Consider the following 21,515-nt stretch of genomic DNA (forward strand, 5'->3'; position numbering starts at 1 on the left):
ATTAGAATTGAGACCACGTATATTTGTGAAATGAATTAGGAAGTACTTGGAAGGTTTAGTTCTTTTTGCAGATAAGCTTGCTCTATTAGTTCGACAATTCACAGTGTATTCAATAGTAAGAAAAAGTGGGTGGGACATGCTGTATGAAGTAATGAAATTTTTGGATATGGCGTACATAGGGTAAGAATATACCCAGATCCTTGACATAACGTGGCCTCCACAATGCTCCCCGCATACACACTACTCGGACTCCCTCCAGTCACTATCTGGCAGAGTAGAGGTAACAAGATTATACACTAGCTGATCCGGAAGCCTCCTAGAGAGTTACCAATAGGCTTGGTCCGGTGTACTAACTAGCGGCCGGCCTGTGAACACCGTTTTAGAGCTGTACCCTCGAAATGTAAGGAATATTGGATCTCGCCACGACGTTCAACATGACCTCAAAAGTCATCAATCATACTGCATGATGGAAGAGATAGGAAATGGTTGACCAGAACTTAGCTCTAGAGACTAAACATGGGTTCCACCACTTCAAGCCTCCAATAAGCAAAGTGGTGGTATTGCACCGGTTGATGAGAGTCATCTACCACCTAGTACTGCCTGGTAATATAGAGGGGCGGCGTTCCTCCCTGTAGTGTGGGCGTCACACCTCGGCCCTGCTTACATTGGTTCACACCTGGGTGGTCACCCACCATGTACTTGTGCATGGAGGTTATACCCAGGATTACTAACAGTCCCACCATCGTGAAGGTGCAAGCAGAGGATTTGGCTGTCACAGACCGTACGGACTTCGGTGAATTTAGGTCCACTTGACTTGATTGTCACCTGAATATCAGTTCCATCAGCGTTTTAGACTCCCAGGTAGCAAGTGCAGCTTGTCTGGAAAATCTGAGAGAATGTCTGTGACAACCTCAAGGACCAAACCTCTTGCCACAATTTTTCAAACTTTTGAAACTGTGTCCTCATTTTGAGAGGTTGCCAGAAGAGGTCCCACATCTTGGGACATCATGAACATCATCACATCTGTATTTGAACTGCTTATACCATTCAAACACATTGGTATGACTTAACATTTCTTTACCATAAACAGTTTTTAACATTTCATACATTGCTGTTGCAGAATTTCCCAGTTTAAAGTAAAATTTGATATGCGCTCATTGCTCCATTGCAGGATCGTGAGATGGAACATTAATACTACTGATGAAACTGATTTTTACTTGCAACCTGTCAGCCTACTGGACAGTCTCTACCACCATTGGAGGAGGTTTGAACTACAACATGCCGCTTCTGTTTATATTCAAACTCATCAACCATGACTGCAGCTGCACCAGTCCAGGAACTTTATTGCCACACTGCATATATAAATTTGCAAGTGCTCATACCTTGCATTTCTGTGGACATATTGTTAGATAGAGATTTGGTTTTAGATGATGTCCTTAGTAAGCTTTTGACTACTGACAAAGCTTACTAAGCTGCATTTATCCACATTAATCTCTAAGCAGTTATCATTGTATTACACTTTTCATATATAAGTAGTTATCCAAAATATAGATAAAATTTTAATTGTTTGAAGTTATCTGTAAAAATGAAAATTTCATTTTTATTTTCAAATAAAATCCGTAAACTTTACTACTTTCGATTTTCAGTCATAAGGATAATTCTGCTCCCATTGAAAATCTACCAAGTACTCAGCATCAGTTTTCAGTAAGAAAAAACAATTTCTATAATTGAAAATTGAATCCAGTAAAGCTTATGAATTTTACTTGATTTCAACTTCTGTGTTAAAATATTTCCCTGTAATCCTATAGTACCATATTTACTTTCCTTTAGTAATAAAGGCAGATTATTGATGTAAAATATGATCAATAGTATACCTACTGAGGCAGTTTGTATGTATGGCATTATATTTTATTTTCTTTATATTTTTATGTTAAGATAGACAAGAACAGCATTTATTTGCTATTCTTGTCTGTCGGTACTACTCTTCTTACAAACCAAACTCTTATATTAGGGTCATCTGGTAATTTCTTACATATACCATGTGTATTGTGTGTAAATTGCGTGTGTTCTCTGGTCGATTTGCCTGTTTTGCTTTACGAAAAAACCCCAGTTTCTGGGGGGGGAACCTTGTTATCTATCCCTGAGACTGACTAACTCAGCCACAGAGTGAAAAAAGCCAATTAATGTTCCTTGCATCATCGATGGAATTCAAACCCGGGCCTTTTCCACCTGGTGTGGGGAGATTAGTGATGATACCACTATACCACCCATGCTCTTCTTACAGTAATAACATTTGATGTGATCCTTAAAAGGGTTACATTAAATGTTATTAGTTAAATTTATTTCAGTGATCAAAGATTTTATTGCTTTTTTAGTAATTTATATTTGAGACTAATTTTAATTTTCTCTCTATTCTCAAATGTTTGTTCTTACTTGACAGTGAATGCCTGGAAAAATACATCTTAAGCAATTGGAATCCACTATACAGTAAACCCCCGCTATTTGCGGGGGTTACGTTCCTGAGAAATGTCGCGAATACTGAGTTATGGCTCCCATAGTAATAAAGGGGTTCCGTTCCAAAGTATGAAATATATAAGAAAAACTAGTCTAAAATTTTGTCTATGTATGAATTATATGTACCTTCATAATATGACCATTAGAAATGCAAGCATATGGCATCGAAATGAAAATAAGAAACAATTTAATATTAAATGTAATATTTATTAGAAATTTCAAACAAATCTTTCAAACCAGCACCTTTGCTTGCTAGCAAAAGAAACATCCTGCCAGTGCTATCACCAGTTTTGCTAAAGTGTTGATAAAGGAGTTTTGCCTTTTCGCGAATGATGAGTGAACTTAACAGAATTTTATTTTGAGTTCGGTCTTCTATCCACAGATTTAAAGCCTTTTCCATTTTTTCTAATTTAACATCACGAGTTACAGAGCAAATTTTTGAAGCAATTAGCGTGTTTTCATGGACACTACGGCAGATTTTTTCTTCCGATTTCTTGATTGATCGTACTGTTGACTCATTGATTTTATAATGTTTTGCCACTGAGGAGACACTTTCACCATTAGAAATTTTGTCTGATAACTCAATTTTATTCACTAATGTCATCACCTTCACATTTCTTTTTTTATTCGTAGCCATATTTTTGTAGGGGTTAGAAAGAACTTGTCCACAATAAAGTCACTTTCTTCCGTTAACACACTCGAAAAAGTCTGTTTTACACTGCAAAACGGTAGATCTATCATTTTTTAAGCATATCAATTTATAAATTGATAAATTTATTCAATTTATAAACGTATAAATTAAAAGCAAACGACGAAACCTTCCATGACAAGCGCATAACACATACTGAACAAGGATTAGCGAGAAACATCCACGCTCGCGATTTTTTCACCCCTCTCCCCCCCACCCACTGAGCGCTGTTTTGACCGGGAAGATAATTTTAGCCACGCCCATGTTTTTTATGGCGGAAAATATTCACGGCGCTTAAAAATTCACATTTTTTTAGGTTTCATTTTATATTAAATCGGCGATCGCGAATACAGATACCGCGAATAGTGGGGGTTTACTGTACATACTTTAAGTTAAAATGAAATAAATGATTTTTTTTTTCCTAAGCTAATTTATTTATTATGATTGGTTTATTTTTTGTATTTTACATAGAGATCAAAGACTTATGTAAAAAAAAAAGTACATCTAACAGATGATATGCATCCCAGCATACAGTGAGTATCATCTGTTTTCTTTAGTTTTGTATGTAATATATCATTAGATATGAACTAAGTATTTCATATATAGAAGTTGAAAGACAAGGCACAGAGATGCATTAATGTTTATTGTAGATAACATTAGTCATGCATTCAAACTCTAAAGTTATTTCTTGATAAATATGACACATAGAGTAAAATTATAGCTCAGTGATGCAGAAACATCACCTGTTTATGTTCAGACAGCATTCTAACTACCCTTCATTACAACAAACATTTATACTAACACAAAGACATACAAGGTGTTTCAAAAGAATGCGCAAAAAATTCTGAAATGTATTCCAGGATCTAAAATCAGAAAACCTTACATAAACATGCTTGATTCTAAACAATTATGGAATTGTGGCATTTTGAATTTAATAAAAAAAAAAAAAAATGATTTTAGAGTTCTAATGGTAAATAATAAATAGATGCAAACCTAGTAAAATGTGTATGCCTAATATTTTTATCACTTTTTTAGTATTCAAAACTCCATACCCATTTTTAGTATATATAATTAACCATTTTATTTATTTATTATTGAGATATTTCAAGACAATATCATTCAAAATACAGAGGTACCTTTAAATAAAAAATAGCATTATCTCTCAGCTTAGTGTTTATATTCATTATCAGTTATGTTACTCCATCTGGTCCATCTGTAATCAGTATATATTGATATCACTCCCTATCTGGTTCATGTTATGAGATGATTTTTATTCTTAACAAAACTGTAAAGAACAATATGGAAAGAAAAAGACTGGATCATTCTATCATTGCAAGTGATGCAAGAAAGCAAGCTTATACAGCATCAGCCAAAAAAAAAAAAACAGTTAATCCATCTGTACCATCCAAGAATTTGTCTAGTTCTTCCTTGAATTTATTCAACCCAACCACTCCCACAACAACAGATGGAAGCCTGTTCCAATTCTGTCTATCTCTTGGCTATACCAGTCTCATACTCATAATGATAACTACTTAGAGAGAGAGAGAGAGAGAGAGAAAGATTTTTTCCTGTAGTTATTCCAGATTTTTCAGCCCACACAATATGTATATTAACCTGTGAATATACACTACTAAAGATATAATACATGACAAACTGTACAAAGTAGAGAACAGTTATAACTAACACACTATAGCCTGAGTAGTTGGCTCCTCCGTAGCCAGGTGGGCAGGAGCAGCAGTGCGTGGCACATGCTTCTTGATTAAATCGGGGTTCGAGCCCGTGACCACCATATACGGAGGATGCGGAAAGGTCAGGGAATGACTACTGCATATCTCTGGAGCAATGATCCTAAAAACCAAATAACAGCAACAACCTGAGTAGTTATAGACCAAAAATTATATAAAGGATATAGACTAATTTTCTATTGATACCACTGCATATCTATAATTACTAGTCACAACATCTTAAGTTTCCAACATTTGATATCACAATTTATCGTGGAACTTTTCACCATAAACCAGAAATGGAATTAGTTGATAAGAGAAAAAACAAAAACCAAGTCCCCCAAAAAATGGCAGACACTGACTTGCATTTGCTTTATTTACTTGATGCTAATGTGCTTTGTATTCTTTTAACCGAATCCATTTGTGTTGGTGTAACTATCGTATTTCCCCATGTATAAGACACACCTTAATTTTGGGGCCCGAAATTTGAAAAAAAATGTATTACATAAAGTTATTGAACTCAAGTTTTATTCATTTTTATTCATCATAAAATTCATACAACTCCTTATCACTCAAAACTCCCATCCATTAGCTTGTCCGATGACGAATCACTGTCTTCATATATTGCCTCGTCCTCAGTTCCATCTATGGCATTTGAAATGCCACACTTCTTAAATGACTTGACAATGATCTCAATCTTGATATTGTCCCAGGATCTTTTCACCCAGGTACAGACTTCTCCTATAGTTGGTTTCTTCACTCTTCCTGCTGGTGTCAAATTGTCCCCAGAAGACTTCATCCATTGGTTCCATTCGCCTCTCATGGCAGCTTTGAAGGGTTTGTTAATGCTGACATCAAGTGGTTGGAGCTGGGATGTCAAGGTATGACGGCAAGTTTTGTTTTTTGCTCTGCAGCAATCTTTGTATTTTTTGTTATGTGTGCCCTGAACTGATCCAGCACCAATAGGGCAGGTTTGCATAAGAGCCCACCTGGTCTCCTGCTCCAAACTTTCTCAAACCAGATCTTCATCTTATCCTGATCCATCCAACCCTTGTCATGAACGTGGGCAATCACTCCTCAAGGAATGTCTTCTTTTGGCATTGTTTTCATTTGAAAATCAGCATAGGAGGCAGCTTGGTTCCATCGGCACAACAAGCTAGAACAACTCTATAATGGCTCTTTTCATGTCCACTTGTCTTCACAGTTACAGTTTTCACCCCCTCTTATCAACAGTTCTGTTACTTGGTACATCAAATTGAAGGGGACTTCGTTCATATTTGCAATCTGTCCCAACTCAAACTGATGTGTCTTCCGACATTGAATGACAAAATGATGAAATTCAAGGACCTTCTGCTCATAGCTTTCAGGCATCTTTTGGGCAAGTCTGGTGTGTGTATGCATGCTTAGTCCATTCCGTTTCATGAACCTGAAACACCAATTGTGTCCTCCTTTGAAATCAGTAACTTCTTTTTCATTAGCAATTCTTGCCTCATGCTGAACCATCTTTGTGGACACAGGAATTCCAATTGCCCTTTGCTCTTCAATCCATATCTTCAATTCCCTCTCCAAATCAGCCCATTTTGCTGACTTGCCTCTTATGGCCTTCTTCTGCCATGCCGTTTTTCAGTAGGGTTTCTTCTTCCTGTAGCCAGTCTCGGATTGTTTTCTCAGTTGGAGGAGGGCCAAACTTACGTTCAGCAGCACGATTTCCATTCACTTTTGCAAACTGGATCACTTTTAACTTGAATTCAGCACTGTATGAAAATCTTTTCTGAGCCATTTCTGGGCAGAACCTAATATACCGGTAACAAGTGCGAAACAATGAGCGCAAAGACAACAAGCGCGAAAAAGTGGGAAATGCAAGTAAAAAAAATCTACAGCCACTGTATAAGATGCACCCAGTTTTTAGACCTCAAATTTTTCGAAAAAGGGTGCGTCTTATACATGGGGAAATACGGTATATACATTTGTATATAGTTACACACACACATACACGTGCACACACAAATTAATTACACATTTTCTTGACTTATTTTCACTTTGTTTTCTGTGTTGTCATTGCTATTTCATTACATTCTTTAATTGTATTGCTCTACTTAATTATTTTTAGTTTCAACTGTTCTGCAATTACTTTAGTATTTTAATGTATGTAAATAAAATTGCATTCTATTATTTTAACTTATTTTTAATTAGTATTAGTAGTGGCCAATAATGAAAGAAAGCAAGCAAGCTTATACAGCCTCAGCAAAAAAAAAAAAAAAAAAAAAAAGCCACGACAACTCCTATTTCACCTATCCATTCCCTCCAATAGTTTTCCTACTTCTTCTTTGAATTTATTTAAACAATCGTCTTCCACAACAACAGATGGAAGTTTGTTCCAACAATCAATCACCCGTGGCTAAAGGCAAACTTCGTCATGTGTGTGGCCTGAGAAAGAGGAAGATTCCATTCAAAGCCCTAAACACCTCAATCAGATCACCTTGCAAGTGCTTAATCTCTAGACTCTGCAATTTGCAGAACTGAAGCCTTTCTTGCTAAGAGCACCCTTTTGTTCTCTTCACCAATCTCATTGTCATTTCCTGTACTCCTTCCAGCAGCTCCACATCCTTCCTAAATGACACGTCCACACCTGTATGCGGTACTGAAGATGTCACCTGACCCTTGCCTTATACAATGGGATAATCACTTCCTTATTTCTGATAGCAAATTCATGTGTGTCATTGACAAAAACCCATGAGCTGGCCTGGCAGCCTGTCTGCATTGCTTTGAGAACTTCATATCTCACAATTACCCCCAGGTCTTTTCATTTTCCACTAACCTCAGTGCCCTGGTGAGTAGCACGGTTGGTAGGATCGCCGTTCATCCCCAAACCAGATAGAAAATACCTGAGTTCAAGTCCTATCGATGACTTGAACTCAGATTATAATGGATGCGCTATTGCAGATCCGACTGCAATAGCCAATTCTCTTGGGGAAACATTCTCTAACATCTCTGCAACATCTTCGTATTCCCCAGAGTTCCTGGTCCTGAAATATAAAATCGAAAAACAGGCACTTAACTTTAAATCTAAGAACCTTTATCCCTACAATGGGGATTTCACTATTCAGGAACTGAAAAGAGCCCTCGCTCTTTCCAAAGCAAGTGCCGTTGAACCAGATGGCATCCATTATGAAATGATTAAACATCTTTCACCAAAATCTATGGATTGTCTGCTCCTTCTGTATAACAGAATCTTTACTGAAGGGCAGTTTCCGGACTCCTGGCGAAAGGCAATCGTTCTTGCCTTTCCTAAGCCAGGAAAGGATCCAAAAGTCACCACCAATTATTGTCCTATTGCTCTGACTAGCTGTCTGTGCAAAATCCTGGAGAGAATGGTTAATTCTCGTTTAATATGGTATCTCGAATCAAATGACCTTCTCTCCAACATCCAGTGCGGCTTCCGAAGGAACCGGTCCACTTTGGACCATCTTATTAGATTGGAAGCATCCATCCGGGATGCTTTCCTAAAACGCGAACACTTGGTGTCAGTGTTCTTTGACATGGAAAAAGCGTATGACACAACTTGGAGATTTGGCATTTTAAAAGATTTACATAGCCTAGGCCTTAGAGGGCATCTCCCCCTTTTTTTATTCAAAACTTTTTAGCCAATCGATCGTTCCAAGTTCGTGTGGGATCCTCACTCTCTCGCTCCTTTAGCCAAGTGGAGGGAGTACCACAAGGATCAGTATTAAGTGTCACGCTTTTTACCATCAAAATAAATTCCATCACAGAACAACTTCCTCCAACTGTAAACAGTGCCCTCTATGTTGATGACTTTAGCATTTTTTGTCAGTCGTGCAACATGAGGGTTATTGAAAGACAACTGCAGAAAGCCATTGATAGTCTGAATTCCTGGGCACTTGCTAATGCCTTCAGGTTCTCGCCGGAGAAGACTGTTTGCGTACACTTTTGTCGCAAGCGTAATCTTCATCCTGAACCTGAATTAAGGCTCGAACAAAATGCTATTCCAGTAGCAGCGAACACAAAATTCTTGGGACTCATATTCGATAAAAAACTGACCTTTTTGGATCATATTCGTCAACTCTGCACAAAGTGCACAAGAGGCCTTAATATGCTCTGCTCGCTTTCCTCTTTATCTTGGGGTGCAGACCGACGCACCGTTCTACGGCTTTACCGTGCACTTGTGCGATCCAAATTAGATTATGGGTCCCAAGTATATTCTTCAGCCAGAGACAGTGCCCTTCGATGGCTGGACCCTGTCCATCATCAGGCTCTACGTATCGCTACTGGAGCATTTCGAACATCTCTTGTCCAGAGTTTATACGTCGAAGCAAACGAACCACTGTTATCGCTTCGACGTAAGCAGTTGTCTTTAAAGTATGCTTTAAAACTGAAATCCCTGCCAGACCATCCAACATGGCCATTCGTTTTTGAGCCACGATGGGAAAACTTGTACAATACTCGTAAGACTGCCAATCGTCCTTTTGGTATTCGTCTCCAAGAGCTACTCAATGAACTTAATATCAAGGTAGACAAGGTTGCCCAAACACCAAAGCAACCCTTTCCACCCTGGCATGCTCATCTCCCGGCATGTGACTTATCCCTTAGAAATTGGGCAAAGTCGGACACTCCATCATCAGTCTACCTGCAGCTTTATTCAGCACACCGAGCTGAACATTCTGACTTCGCGCCAGTTTACACAGATGGTTCGAAGTCGAAGTCATATGTGGGATCTGCTGCTGTCTGTAAAGACAGCACTACATCGGAGCAGATTCCCTCTGAATGCAGCATATTTACTGCAGAGCTGCACGCTATTGAGTTAGCTTTGGATCACATCAGTAAATGCCAATACCAACGGTTCATTTTATATTCTGACTCTCTCAGCGTGTTACAGGCTTTAATAACTGTAAGATATAATTCTCATCCAGTTCTGTCTAGCATTCAGCAGAGGATTCACTTTCTCCCTGAACGTGAATATGATATCCTCTTCTGCTGGATTCCCAGCCACATTGGGATTATGGGAAACGATTTGGCTGACACCGCAGCCAAATCAGCAATTCTCAGTAATAATCGCTGCCTGTCAGTCCCCTATACAGACTACAGGCAAATAATACACGGGAAAACACATTCCCAATGGCAGGATTCGTGGAATAGACAGACTGCAAATAAATTATATCAAATAAAGCCTGTAATTGAACCGTGGCAGTCTAGTCTGCGCAGGAATCGTAAGGAGGAAGTTGTTCTTGCCCGGACCCCGCATAGGACATAGTCATTTGACACATTCTTTTTTGCTGAGGGCTGATGACCCTCCTATGTGTGAGTCTTGTGGCACAATTTTATCAATTAGACACATTTTAATTGACTGTCCAGATTTTAGCAATATCCGTTTTACCGCTTTTAACCATCTGACTGAGCCTTATAACACTCAGTCAGATTTTATCTGACAATGACAATGTGTCTGCTGTTTTTAGCTATTTTAAATCAATAAAGGTTTTTACTTGTATTTAAAATTTATTTGTTGATGTAATTTCTTTATTGATTTATCATTTTTACATTTTATACCTTGACTTGGTGACCTTAATAATTAGGTCAGTAAAATTAAAAATTTTAAATATCATCTAGTTTTGGTGCATTATAGCCTTAGTTGCTAATGCGCCAATAAAAACCTAACAAACATCTTCTTATCTCTGCTAGTAAAATTCCTGTATATCATTGACAAAACTCCATGAGCTGTCCTAGCAGCCCTGTTTGCACTGCTCAGAAAACTTCATATCTTACTGCTCAGTTACCCCCAGATCTTTGTCTTTTTCAACTACCTGAGTGTACCACATGATTGGTACATTAATTTGGGATTACTCTACCTGTATGCAGTACGTTGCATTTGTCGATGTCAAACCTTTAGCTGCCATTTCTCAGCCCAACTGCCTAATTTTTTTATAGAACTTGTTGCACATACCTTCATACTGTCATTAACCACCCTGCCAACCTTTTTATAAATACAGAAAACAACAATGGGCCCAGCACCGAACCCTGGGGGGACTCCACTGATAACACTAGTCCGCAAAAAGCAGTTCATTGATATCCACTCTCTCTCTCTCTTCTCCCACTCAACCACTCCTTTATCATTAGTCGTAACTTTCGCTTAATGCCATGCTGGCCCCATTTGTACAGCAGCAGCCTTTTATGTGCAACAGTATCAAAACCTTTCTTAAAATCTAAGTATAAGATTTCGAAATTTTATTTTTCATCCAGTTCCTTTGTTACTAAATCATAGTATCCAGTCAAATTTGTCAGTCAAAATTGCCCTTTAACAAAATAAAATAAAAAAATATATATATTATATATAATTTTTCTTTGGCCTCTGTCTTGTTCTTGTTTATTTTACAAATGTTTGTTTTGTTTTTGTTTTTTTTTCTTTATTTTATGCACTGAAATATATGCCATTCATTGTGATACATTACTGTATTTGGCCTCTCTTATTCTAGTATATTTCATACAGAAAATAAATGTAGGAAAAAGTAAAATTTTATAATTTTCTTGTTTTGTTAAACAATATCCACTGAAAAATTGCTGCTTTTATATATTCTTGGAATATAACATTTCTAAATTTATATTTATCTTTTTTTTTATTAACTAATTCCCACTGTGTTCCTTTTGTTTTCAGAAAAGCTTGCCATATTATAGATGACCATTTTGAAGAATTAATGTTGAAAAAACAAAGATTTCTTGACACCACAGAACAGTATCGAAAAATCATAGCTCTCTGTGATGATTATGATATCCTTTTATATATTTATTACTGAGTTATTTTTCACCAAACTGTACTGGTGTGCAAAACTTAAGGACCAACACTGTTTCTAAAGGTTACAACCACAAAATCTTTACTTAAGGTACTCTTTACTGATGAGAGTAGATTCACTCTCAGCAGCGATTCTGGACGTCAGCTAATCTGGTGAGAGGTTTGCACACAGTATCACCCCACAAAAATCACTGAAAGGGATCAATATGGCGGTCTGGGGAGGATACTCCAGATACTGGAAGGCAGTACCGTAACCGGTGCCGGCTAGTGTACTGAAGTAATCCTTCCCCGTGTGCGCCAGTTCCAAGATGCCATTGGCCCGAATTCTTGATTATGAATGATAACGCCACACCCTATCACACTGCAGCTGTTGATGTGCTTTTGGAAAGTGAGGACATTGTTCGTATGGATTGGCCTGCCTGTTTCCTCCGATCTAAATCCCATCGAACACATATGGGACTCTCTGGGGAGATACCTAGCGGCACATCCACACTCACCAGAAAATGTTCAGCAGCTGAAGATGCCACTGACAGAGGAATGGACGATGTTACCGCAAGAACTTATCAGCAACATTGTTCTAAGTATGGACAGGCGATGCAAAGCCTGCATTGACATTAGGAGTGGCCATATCTCCTACTGAAGACCACCTCTTCCCTTTGTTTCATCTTTGGCAGTGATGTATCTGTATCATGGCAGCCAGTGCTATGTTGCCATTTTTGAATAAAGTCCCTCTGTACCATTTTGTTTCCATTGTTTTGTTGGTGTTGTTTCCTTCATCATTTCTGTACCTCACAAGGTTCCTTTGGTATGCTTTTCCCATCTCCAGGCCGCTCCTATGAGAAGCTACAGGTGAAAACCTGACTGGTCCTTAAATTTTGCACACCAGTGTAGGACCATGCTTTGTCACTTTGATATTATTTTTATTAAAATCATGTTTGGTATAAGTTTAATGAATAAATGAAATCCTTTGAAATGTTGAAATTACTGAAACTACATATAATTTAAGTGGAGAACTCATAGTAACTGCAAATGGAACAATCAAAGAAAATAACTGACCTTTAAAGAAAGCAAGTAGTACATTTTGTTGTTGTTGAGAGTTTGCTTAAAGAATCCAAACATCATTATCCAAATCTTTATATGCAGTATATCACTGTGGTAGAAGAAATCAGTCCTAGACTATCAGCCTTTCTTTTCCACTCCGTTTATTGTCTTCCATTCTTTCTGTTAAGTCAGGCTAGTTTCACTCAGGAAGTGTGATAGAATTTATAATATCCTTCGTATAGATCATTTAGATCCTGTATGTTTGAGCAATGCATGGTTTCAGAAAAAAAAATTTTGAAGCATAATGAGGAACCTTTTCGAATTCTTTGTATCTCTTAAAATGTATGGAGAAAAAGTTCTCTTATATGTTACCCCCACATCACACTGTCACTTTGGAATAGCTTTAGCTTTCTTCTGCACAGTGGCCTACAGTTTGTATGGCTACCTCCCAGTAATGGCTGTTGTGTTTGTTATCCGATCCTTCACTGTGAAAAATGGCGCAGATGTGGGAAACCACAGGTTGTGCCTGACCCTAATACTATGCACACTATGTGAAAAATGACTCGTATGGCCAAATATTGTTTTTTAAGAAGTCTTGCCAGTCCCTGACATTGAGCCATATTCTCCATTGGTAGCTTAGCCATCATGATACATTGCCATTTTCCACTAGTTTGGAGAAGTCTGGTTCAGTTCCCTCAATGGCTGGATAAATTTCTAAAGTCCTCTTCAGTTGAGGCTATAGTTTATCATAGCTGGATCGAATAGGCTTCCTCCATGAGATATTCTGAGTTTTTTTTGGCTCAAGCAGCATGCATATCAGCCAACAGACCTGCTTTTAAAGACAACTACACATACAGTTATGAGCAGCAAGCGTGGGTGCCATTAAAATAATAATTTTTTTTTTTTAAATTCTGGCATGTCCACTTAATTTCTCTTTTCAGAATTTTCTATACTGAATGGTAAACTAAACCAGTCCAGTCTTAAGGTTTCTCAAGCCTTTGTGAAAGAAACTATGCTGCCTTAATGTCTCATCCAACACAAAAGTAGATGATCTTATATTGCTCTTTCTATAAACCCCAGATTCCATCACCATTAGTTTTTGGTAGCATCCTTATTGCAATACCCATCACAGCTGTAGAGTAGGGATTAGGTTTTAGAATTTAATGTTACATTATTTCTTTTTTTCAGCTTGCCACTATCTCCAGACAGTTGTTTCTGACCTTCATAATTTGCATATGAATAAATATTCTGTGTATATGCTCCAACAGTGGCATTTTAAAAATATTTACAAATATCCAATCACACAATAATTTAGTGAAAATATATTTTAGCCACTTAAATTTGAGAAATGTCTGCCCCATTTTGGGTTTATTACTTATGGATGTGACCATGCTTAAGTTTTTCCTGATGGCCTTTTTTTTTTTTTAATTGGGAAAATTTCACTTCCAGATGGAAAAGTGGAATTCAAGTCTTATTTATTATTATCCACCAATGCACATTTATGCATAATTTATGCTTAAGTATGCATAAATGTGCATTTTGCAAAGCAGTGACTCAGTGGTGCTTAGTCATTTTTACCTATATCTTTATAACCAATGTAGTATTAGTAGTGGAAAAATAATGCAAGTAAGTTTATAGAGCAGAGCATTAACCAAAAATAAAATAAACTACCCACTCGTTTGCTCATCTTTTTGAATAATTTGTGCAATACTTTCTTAAATTTATTCAAACTACCCACTTCCACTGTAGCAGATCGAAGTTTGTTCCAACAATCCATTATACTCTTCCCGAAAGATAACTTTTGCACATCTATTTTATAATTGTCATTGTCCAATTTAAATTTAATTTTTACCTTATTCAGTTCATTTAAAGCCTTAACACTTCACTCAGGTCTCCTGGCAGGTACCTAGTTAAGTCTTTAAATGAATTGAGCATAGAAGATTGTTTGGGTTTTATTGGCACATTAGCAACTAAGGCTATAATGCACCAAGAGCAAAGAAAGGTACACTTTTTTGTTAAGCATACCCTTCTATGCCTCTGACTAAAGTTGTTTACTCTCCTCTGCACTCATTCTAACAGATCTACATCCTTCCTAAAATGAGGCTTCCAAACCTATATATAGGCTTGAAAGTAATCAAGCTATTGCCTCATACAATGAGAATAATCATGCTTTGTCCCTGCTGGCAAAATTCATGTATCATTGCCATTGACAGAGCACCACTATACAGACAACTATACAGAGCTGTATAGTTATAACTTTCTTGAACATTACTAAATGATATATTAGCATGTTGTGCTACCCCATACAATGGTTACTGGCCATTATTATGTGTCTGTATTCAAGAACTTGCAAGAATGTATCTCCCAAGAACTTACTAATATAAGTACTGGTGGTTCTATATGCCATCACAAAAGCATGTGTTCTCACATTGTTCTAGTTGTCATGGAGTTCTCGGCTTTCATCAGTATCAAATGTATCATCACATCCTCCAGTAGATCAACCAGTAATCCTGTGAATTTTGTTTCCCTACATTGATTTTTGAATTTAACTTATTTAATTAATTAAATTTGAAGGACATGTTGAAGAATGGATTTTCATAATTTTTTGGAGAACAGCAATGACATTGAGATAGGTGTATTGTATCAATGGGAACTATTTCAAAGTAGATCATCAAAATTTGGATGAACATTAAGATAAATAATTTAAAATTATGATTGTTCTCTTTTGAACGGCCTTCATGTAACGGCATAGAACTTCATTATGCTTATGTCCATATACTTTCCTTAATCAATTTCACAGGTTAAAAACCATCTCGAGCAACAGCTTTCTTCCTGTACTACAAGTGAGACTAGATGGAAATCTCTAACAGATGTTATTAACAGATATGTTCACCAGGTATAATTAGTATTTGTTTAATAATATATACCACAACTGAAGATATAACACACCAAATATTTTTAAGTGAAGGGCAAGTAAAATTTCCCTCAATTTTCTAGAGCATAATTATTCATAGCATTTCCTTATACACCAGAACCTCATGAATCCAACAACATTGGAACTGAGCTCTTGCCAGATTTCTCAAACATAAGACTGTGGAACTGGAAGTGGTAAAGCTTGCAGTTCATTAACTATTGTAGAAAGGTTATGCATTGTTTCAATGAAGCAGCAAAGTAACATTGCCATTTTGGCAGTTATCGTGAAATGTATGAATAATTGGTAGTTAATTAGTAATAATTAATTGGTGAGGTAATAGATCATTGGTTGGCTGACCATGGAAAGGAACTTTTTCTATAAGGATTTATGTATAGATTTTTTTTAAATATAGAGCACACACAATAGAAAATTTGGTTTTGATTAGTTTTGAGAATTTTGCAAACCTAATACCCAAGGAATTGTCTATAACAGGGGTTTCCAACCTACGGCCCGCGAGACGATTTCATCTGCCTCATCAAAATTTATTCTATAGAAATCTTTTTTGGAAAAGATTTCTTTTCCAAAAAAAGAAATTTCGCATTTTCATTTGCCATGTTAATAAATATTTTGATTCCAAAAATATTGAAAGATCTATGCAATTTCATTTGTGTTATTCACCAGCAATCGTTGTGCAGTACATTTTTGTCTTCGAACTCAATCATGTCGACTAATTATATTGTGAATTTTATACACAAAAATGGCCTCAACCGTCAGTTTAAAATTTTCTTGGAGCAAATCGAAAGCGAATATGGTGATTTGTTGTACCACACGGAGATACGATGGTTGAGTCGTGGTAATATGTTAAAAAGATTTTTTCAACTCAAAACTGAAATAGACATAATCATGAACAAAATACAAAATATTAAAACTGGTCTCAGAACTAACAGACTCTAAATGGTTATGGGAACTTACATTTTGAACAGATATTTGTGAACATTTGAATACATTGAATAAAAAATTCCAAAGTCGGGATCAACTTGTAAATGACTTGTACTACAATATTAAAGCATTTCAGACAAAATAAGAATTATTTAAAAATCAAATTGAACAAAATAATTTTTCCCATTTTTTGTGTTGTGAAAGTTTATATAATAATGTGCCCAGTTGTGATTTTTCTACTGACAATTTTGTTCGAAATCTTGAATTATCGATGGAAGCATTTGTTGATCGATTTGTTGATTTCTAAAACAATAGACTGTGGAACTGTCTATTGTTATTTACATTATTTCAGAATCAACTTGATGTAAATGTTTCACAAATAGGTAAAGATCTACAATTAGAAATCATAGATCTTTAAAGTAATGATAACCCGAAAACATTATTAAAAAATGAAACATTAATTAACTTTTATAAAATTTTGACAGAAAACGAATTTCCAGAATTAAAAAAATTAGCAAGAAGAATAATTTCTATTTTTGGTAGCACTTACCTATGTGAACAAATATATTCAAAAATGAAATATATAAAATCCAAGCATCGATCAAAAATGACAGATGAACATTTGCAAGACTTTTTAAGATTGGGAATGTCTACTATTAAATCTAACATTTCAATTATTGCTAAATCAAAACACCTACAAACATCTCATTGATTTGCTATTTTTGTAATATTAAATCTGATTATAACAATAAAAAATTATGATTTTTGATATGACTATGGCTTTATTTACAATAAATATCCCGTGTTTATAATTTTTTATAGTTTTTCTATCTTGTACACCCCATTTGACCTGGTGAAGTCGCTAAAATTGCGTTTTTGGTTTACAGTGCTTTTAGTCATCAAAATTGCACTGACTCCGGCCCGCCATTTGTTATGAATTTTCTATGTGGCCCTCCGATAAAAAAGGTTGGGGACCCGTGGTCTATAACCATGGAACAGATGTGAAATGTGGAGATCAAGAAATTTCTTATTCTCTCTCTCTTTCTCTCTCTCTCTCTCTCTCTCTCTCTCTCTCTCTCTCTCTTTTTTTTTTTTTTTTTTTCCCACAGCACATGACAATATACAAGTGCTTCTTGTTTGTTTTGGATTCTCTTCATGGAGGAAAGGATTTATGGGATAGAAGTATACAGTGTGATTCATGAGGAAATGCATAATTTGGAAGCTGATAGTAGTCATTTCACTTAAAAAAAAAACATCATTAGCATTAGCATTAGTAGAGGCATATGATGCAAGAAAGCAAGCTTATTCAGCATCAGCCAAAAAAAAAAAAAAAAAAAAAAAACACACCACTCCCATTTCACCCCTCCGTTCGTTCGAAATACCTGTCCAGTTGAGCTTTAAATTTGTTTAGGCTATCAACTTCAACAACAAGTGATGGAAGTCGGTTCCACCAACCAACCACCCGCTGGCCAAAGGCAAATTTCCGCACATCTATCCGACATCCGTCCTTCCTCAATTTGAATTTATGCCCTCTGAGGTGATTATTATGAGCAAGATGAAGAATCCCATTGGCATTGAGCGTGCTCAAACCATTCAAAGCCTTATACACCTCTATCAGATCACCTCGCCGGTGCCTAGTCTCCAGACTCTGTAATTTGCAAAATTTAAGCCTTTCTTCGTAAGAGCAACCCTTTCTCCATTCACTAATCTTGTTGCCCTTCTCTGTACCCGTTCCAGCAGCTCTACATCCGTCTTGAAATGAGGCCTCCAGACCTGTATACAGTACTCAAGATGTGGCCTAACCATTGCCTTATACAAGGGAATAATCACCTCCTTATCCCTGCTAGAAAAATTCCTGTATATCATTGACAAGACACCATGAGCTACTCTTGCACCCATCTGCACTGCTCAGAGAACTTCATATCTGCCTGCACAATTACCCCCAGGTCCTTTTCATTCTCCACCACTGTCAGTGTAGTACCGCAGAGTTGATACGTTGCTCTGGGGTTACTGTTTCCCATATGTAGTACTTTACATTTGTCAATGTTAAACTTCATTTGCCACCTCTCAGCCCATCTGTTCAACCTTTCCAGATCCTGTTGCAGCAGCATAGCGTCAGTAGTGTCCTTAACAACCCTGCCAACCTTTGTATCACCTGCAAACTTGGACATTAAACTTGATATCCCATCATCAATATCATTCATAAACACCGAAAACAACAACGGACCCAACACTGATCCCTGAGGAACTCCACTAATAACATTAGTCCACGTTGAGCAGTGTCCATTGATTACCACTCTCTGTCTTCTGCCACTCAACCATCCCCTTATCCATAGCAGCAATTTGCCTCCAATGCCACACTGCTCCAATTTGTGCAGCAGTCTTCCATGTGCAACAGTATCAAAAGCCTTTCTAAGATCCAAATATATAATATCAAAGTTATTCCCTGCATCCAGTTCTTTTGTGACTACATCATAGTATCCAATCAAATTGGTCAGGCAAGACCTGCCCTTAACAAAACCATGCTGCGTCTGAGCTATAACTGAATTCTTGTCTACATGATCCTGCAGTGCTTCTTTAACCAGTGCTTCCATTAATTTACCTGGAACAGAAGTTAAACTAACAGGTCTATAATTACTTGTGTCAGCCTTTGATCTTCCTTTGTGGATTGGGGTTACATTTGCACATCTCCAGTCTATGGGTACCTCCCCTGAGTCCAAAGAAGCTCTCATAATTATGGCTAGGGGTTTGCTTACTTCCTTTGCTGCCTCCTTTAATATAACTGGATAGATCCCATCCACCCCAGGTGCCTTTTTTATGTTTATCCTCAACAATCTCTCCTCCACTTTCCTCTTAGTTATTACAAAATCATCCAGCTCACTGCCAATGTTTACTTAACTACATCATTCTCCTTCCTGAATAACTCCTCATGCGTGAATGTAGATGCAAAATACTCGTTTAGATTGTTAGCCACCTGAGCAGGATCCTCAACTGTTGAACCATCAATATCCAGTGGACCAATCTGATTCATCCCTTTCCTTCTTGAGTTTAAATATGTAAAGAACTCTTTTCTGTTTTTCTTTGCATCCTTTGCCAAGGATTTTTCATAGTCTGCCTTTGCCTGCCTAATCTCCTTTGTGACTTGGTTACAGACCAACTTATATCTATCATAGGCTTCCATGTCACCCATTAATTTGTATGTAGGCGCCTCCGTAGCCAGGTGGGAAGGAGCAGCAGTGTGTAGTACACGCTTCTTGATTAGACCGGGGTTCGAGCCCGTCACCACCAAATACGGAGCATGCGGAAAGGTCAGGAAATGACCACCGCACCGGAGCAATATGGCCTTAGTTGCTAATGCTCCTAAAAACCAAATAACAACAACAACAACAACAACAATTTGTATGTATCCCATGCATTTTTCTTCTCTGCCACATGTCTCATTAGTTCATCTGACAACCATTTAGGCCTAAACCTTGAACAATATTTCTTAGTTGGTATGTAAAGCCTGGTAGCCTCCAAGATTAGTTCCTTGAATGCTTCCCATTTTGAGTTTGCTGTTGGTAACATCATCAGTTGGTCCCACTGTATAGAATTTAAATACTGTCTCAGACCATCATAGTCGCCTTTACGAAAACAAAAACCCTTCCCTTTACCTCTGATGGTAGTTACCTCCTTGAGTAAATCCCACATCAGTACACTGTGATCACTGCCACCTAGTGGTTCATTTATCTGCAGATTCTTAATGCATGAAGAATCACTACTGATAATCAGATCAAGAGTATTGCTCCCTCTTGTTGCCGCACGAACATGCTGATGTAGAAAACAATCATCCAATAAATCCACAAAAGCCTTGCTAGTGTGCGAGTGACCAACCCACAAATTCCAGTCAATATCTGGGAAATTAAAATCCCCCATTATAAGACTCTCTGATTTACTGGCCCACTCTATTTCTCTGTTCAATATCTTATTATACTCATCAGAGTCATTAGGCCTATAGCACACTCCTACTCTCAATTTTGATTTCCCTATGCTTATGTCACACCAAACTGACTCGACACTGCCCTGTCCATCGATATCGACTGGCTTCACTTCCTTGAACTTTATGTGTTTCTTAATTAATAGCATAACCCCTCCTGTCCTGTCTATCCTTTCTATACACATTGTATTCCCCAAATTCCAGTTCCGCATTAGTTATATCTGTGTGACACCACGTCTCTGATATCCCAACAATATCTGCCTTTGATGTTTTGAGCAATACCTCAAATTCATCAAATTTATTTACCAAACTCCTAGCATTGGTGTACACGCAGGTATACATGCACCTGTTTCTATTCTTAGCAACCCTAACACAACCCATGTGTTTACTTGTACCGCAATGACTCCCAGCAGTCTCTGAAATATCCTGCATCTTGTTTTTCAGGCTTCTGCTCATTTCAATAGAAGCAGTGCAAGAATCACTTCCACCTCTGCCAGTGGCTACTGTTAATCTATTAGTCCTTGTATCCCCCCCAACTAGCAGTTTTCCGACCCACCTAACACTGCCTCGACAGCATCAGCAAAAATTCTTGCACCCTTTCTATTTAAGTGTATCCCATCCCTGTAGAAGCAATCTCTCCTGTTATCATGTAAATATGGATCTGATTCTGAATGATTACAGGCTGTTTGAATTTTAAAAATAGCATTCTGAAGGCGCCTCTGTAGCCAGGTGGGAAGGAGCAGCAGTGCGTAGCACACGCATCTTGATTAGACCGGGGTTCGAGCCCGTCACCACCAAATACGGAGCATGCGGAAAGGTCAGGAAATGACCACCGCACCGGAGCAATATGGCCTTAGTTGCTAATGCTCCTAAAAACCAAATAACAACAACAACAACAACAACAATTTGTATGTATCCCA

The 21,515-nt window shown here is 37.4% G+C and overlaps 1 protein-coding gene across 2 annotated transcripts in view; it reads left to right on the plus strand.

Annotated features, from left to right (window-relative positions):
• The window catches only part of LOC150075831 (DNA primase small subunit-like), a 65,292-nt gene that overhangs the window by 23,083 nt on the left and 20,694 nt on the right, over window positions 1-21,515 (plus strand). For both annotated transcript variants that reach the window (XM_090387428.1, XM_090387429.1), the window contains exons 5-7: window positions 3,674-3,735; window positions 11,591-11,703; window positions 15,565-15,662. In XM_090387428.1, the coding sequence (XP_090243554.1) occupies window positions 3,674-3,735; window positions 11,591-11,703; window positions 15,565-15,662 (273 nt within the window). The remainder of the gene's footprint in view (window positions 1-3,673; window positions 3,736-11,590; window positions 11,704-15,564; window positions 15,663-21,515) is intronic.

The sequence above is a fragment of the Mastigoproctus giganteus genome, chromosome 13 (genome assembly GCF_048544385.1).
Source record: "Mastigoproctus giganteus isolate SK-2022 chromosome 13, ASM4854438v1, whole genome shotgun sequence".
Classification (NCBI taxonomy): Eukaryota; Metazoa; Arthropoda; class Arachnida; order Uropygi; family Thelyphonidae; genus Mastigoproctus; species Mastigoproctus giganteus.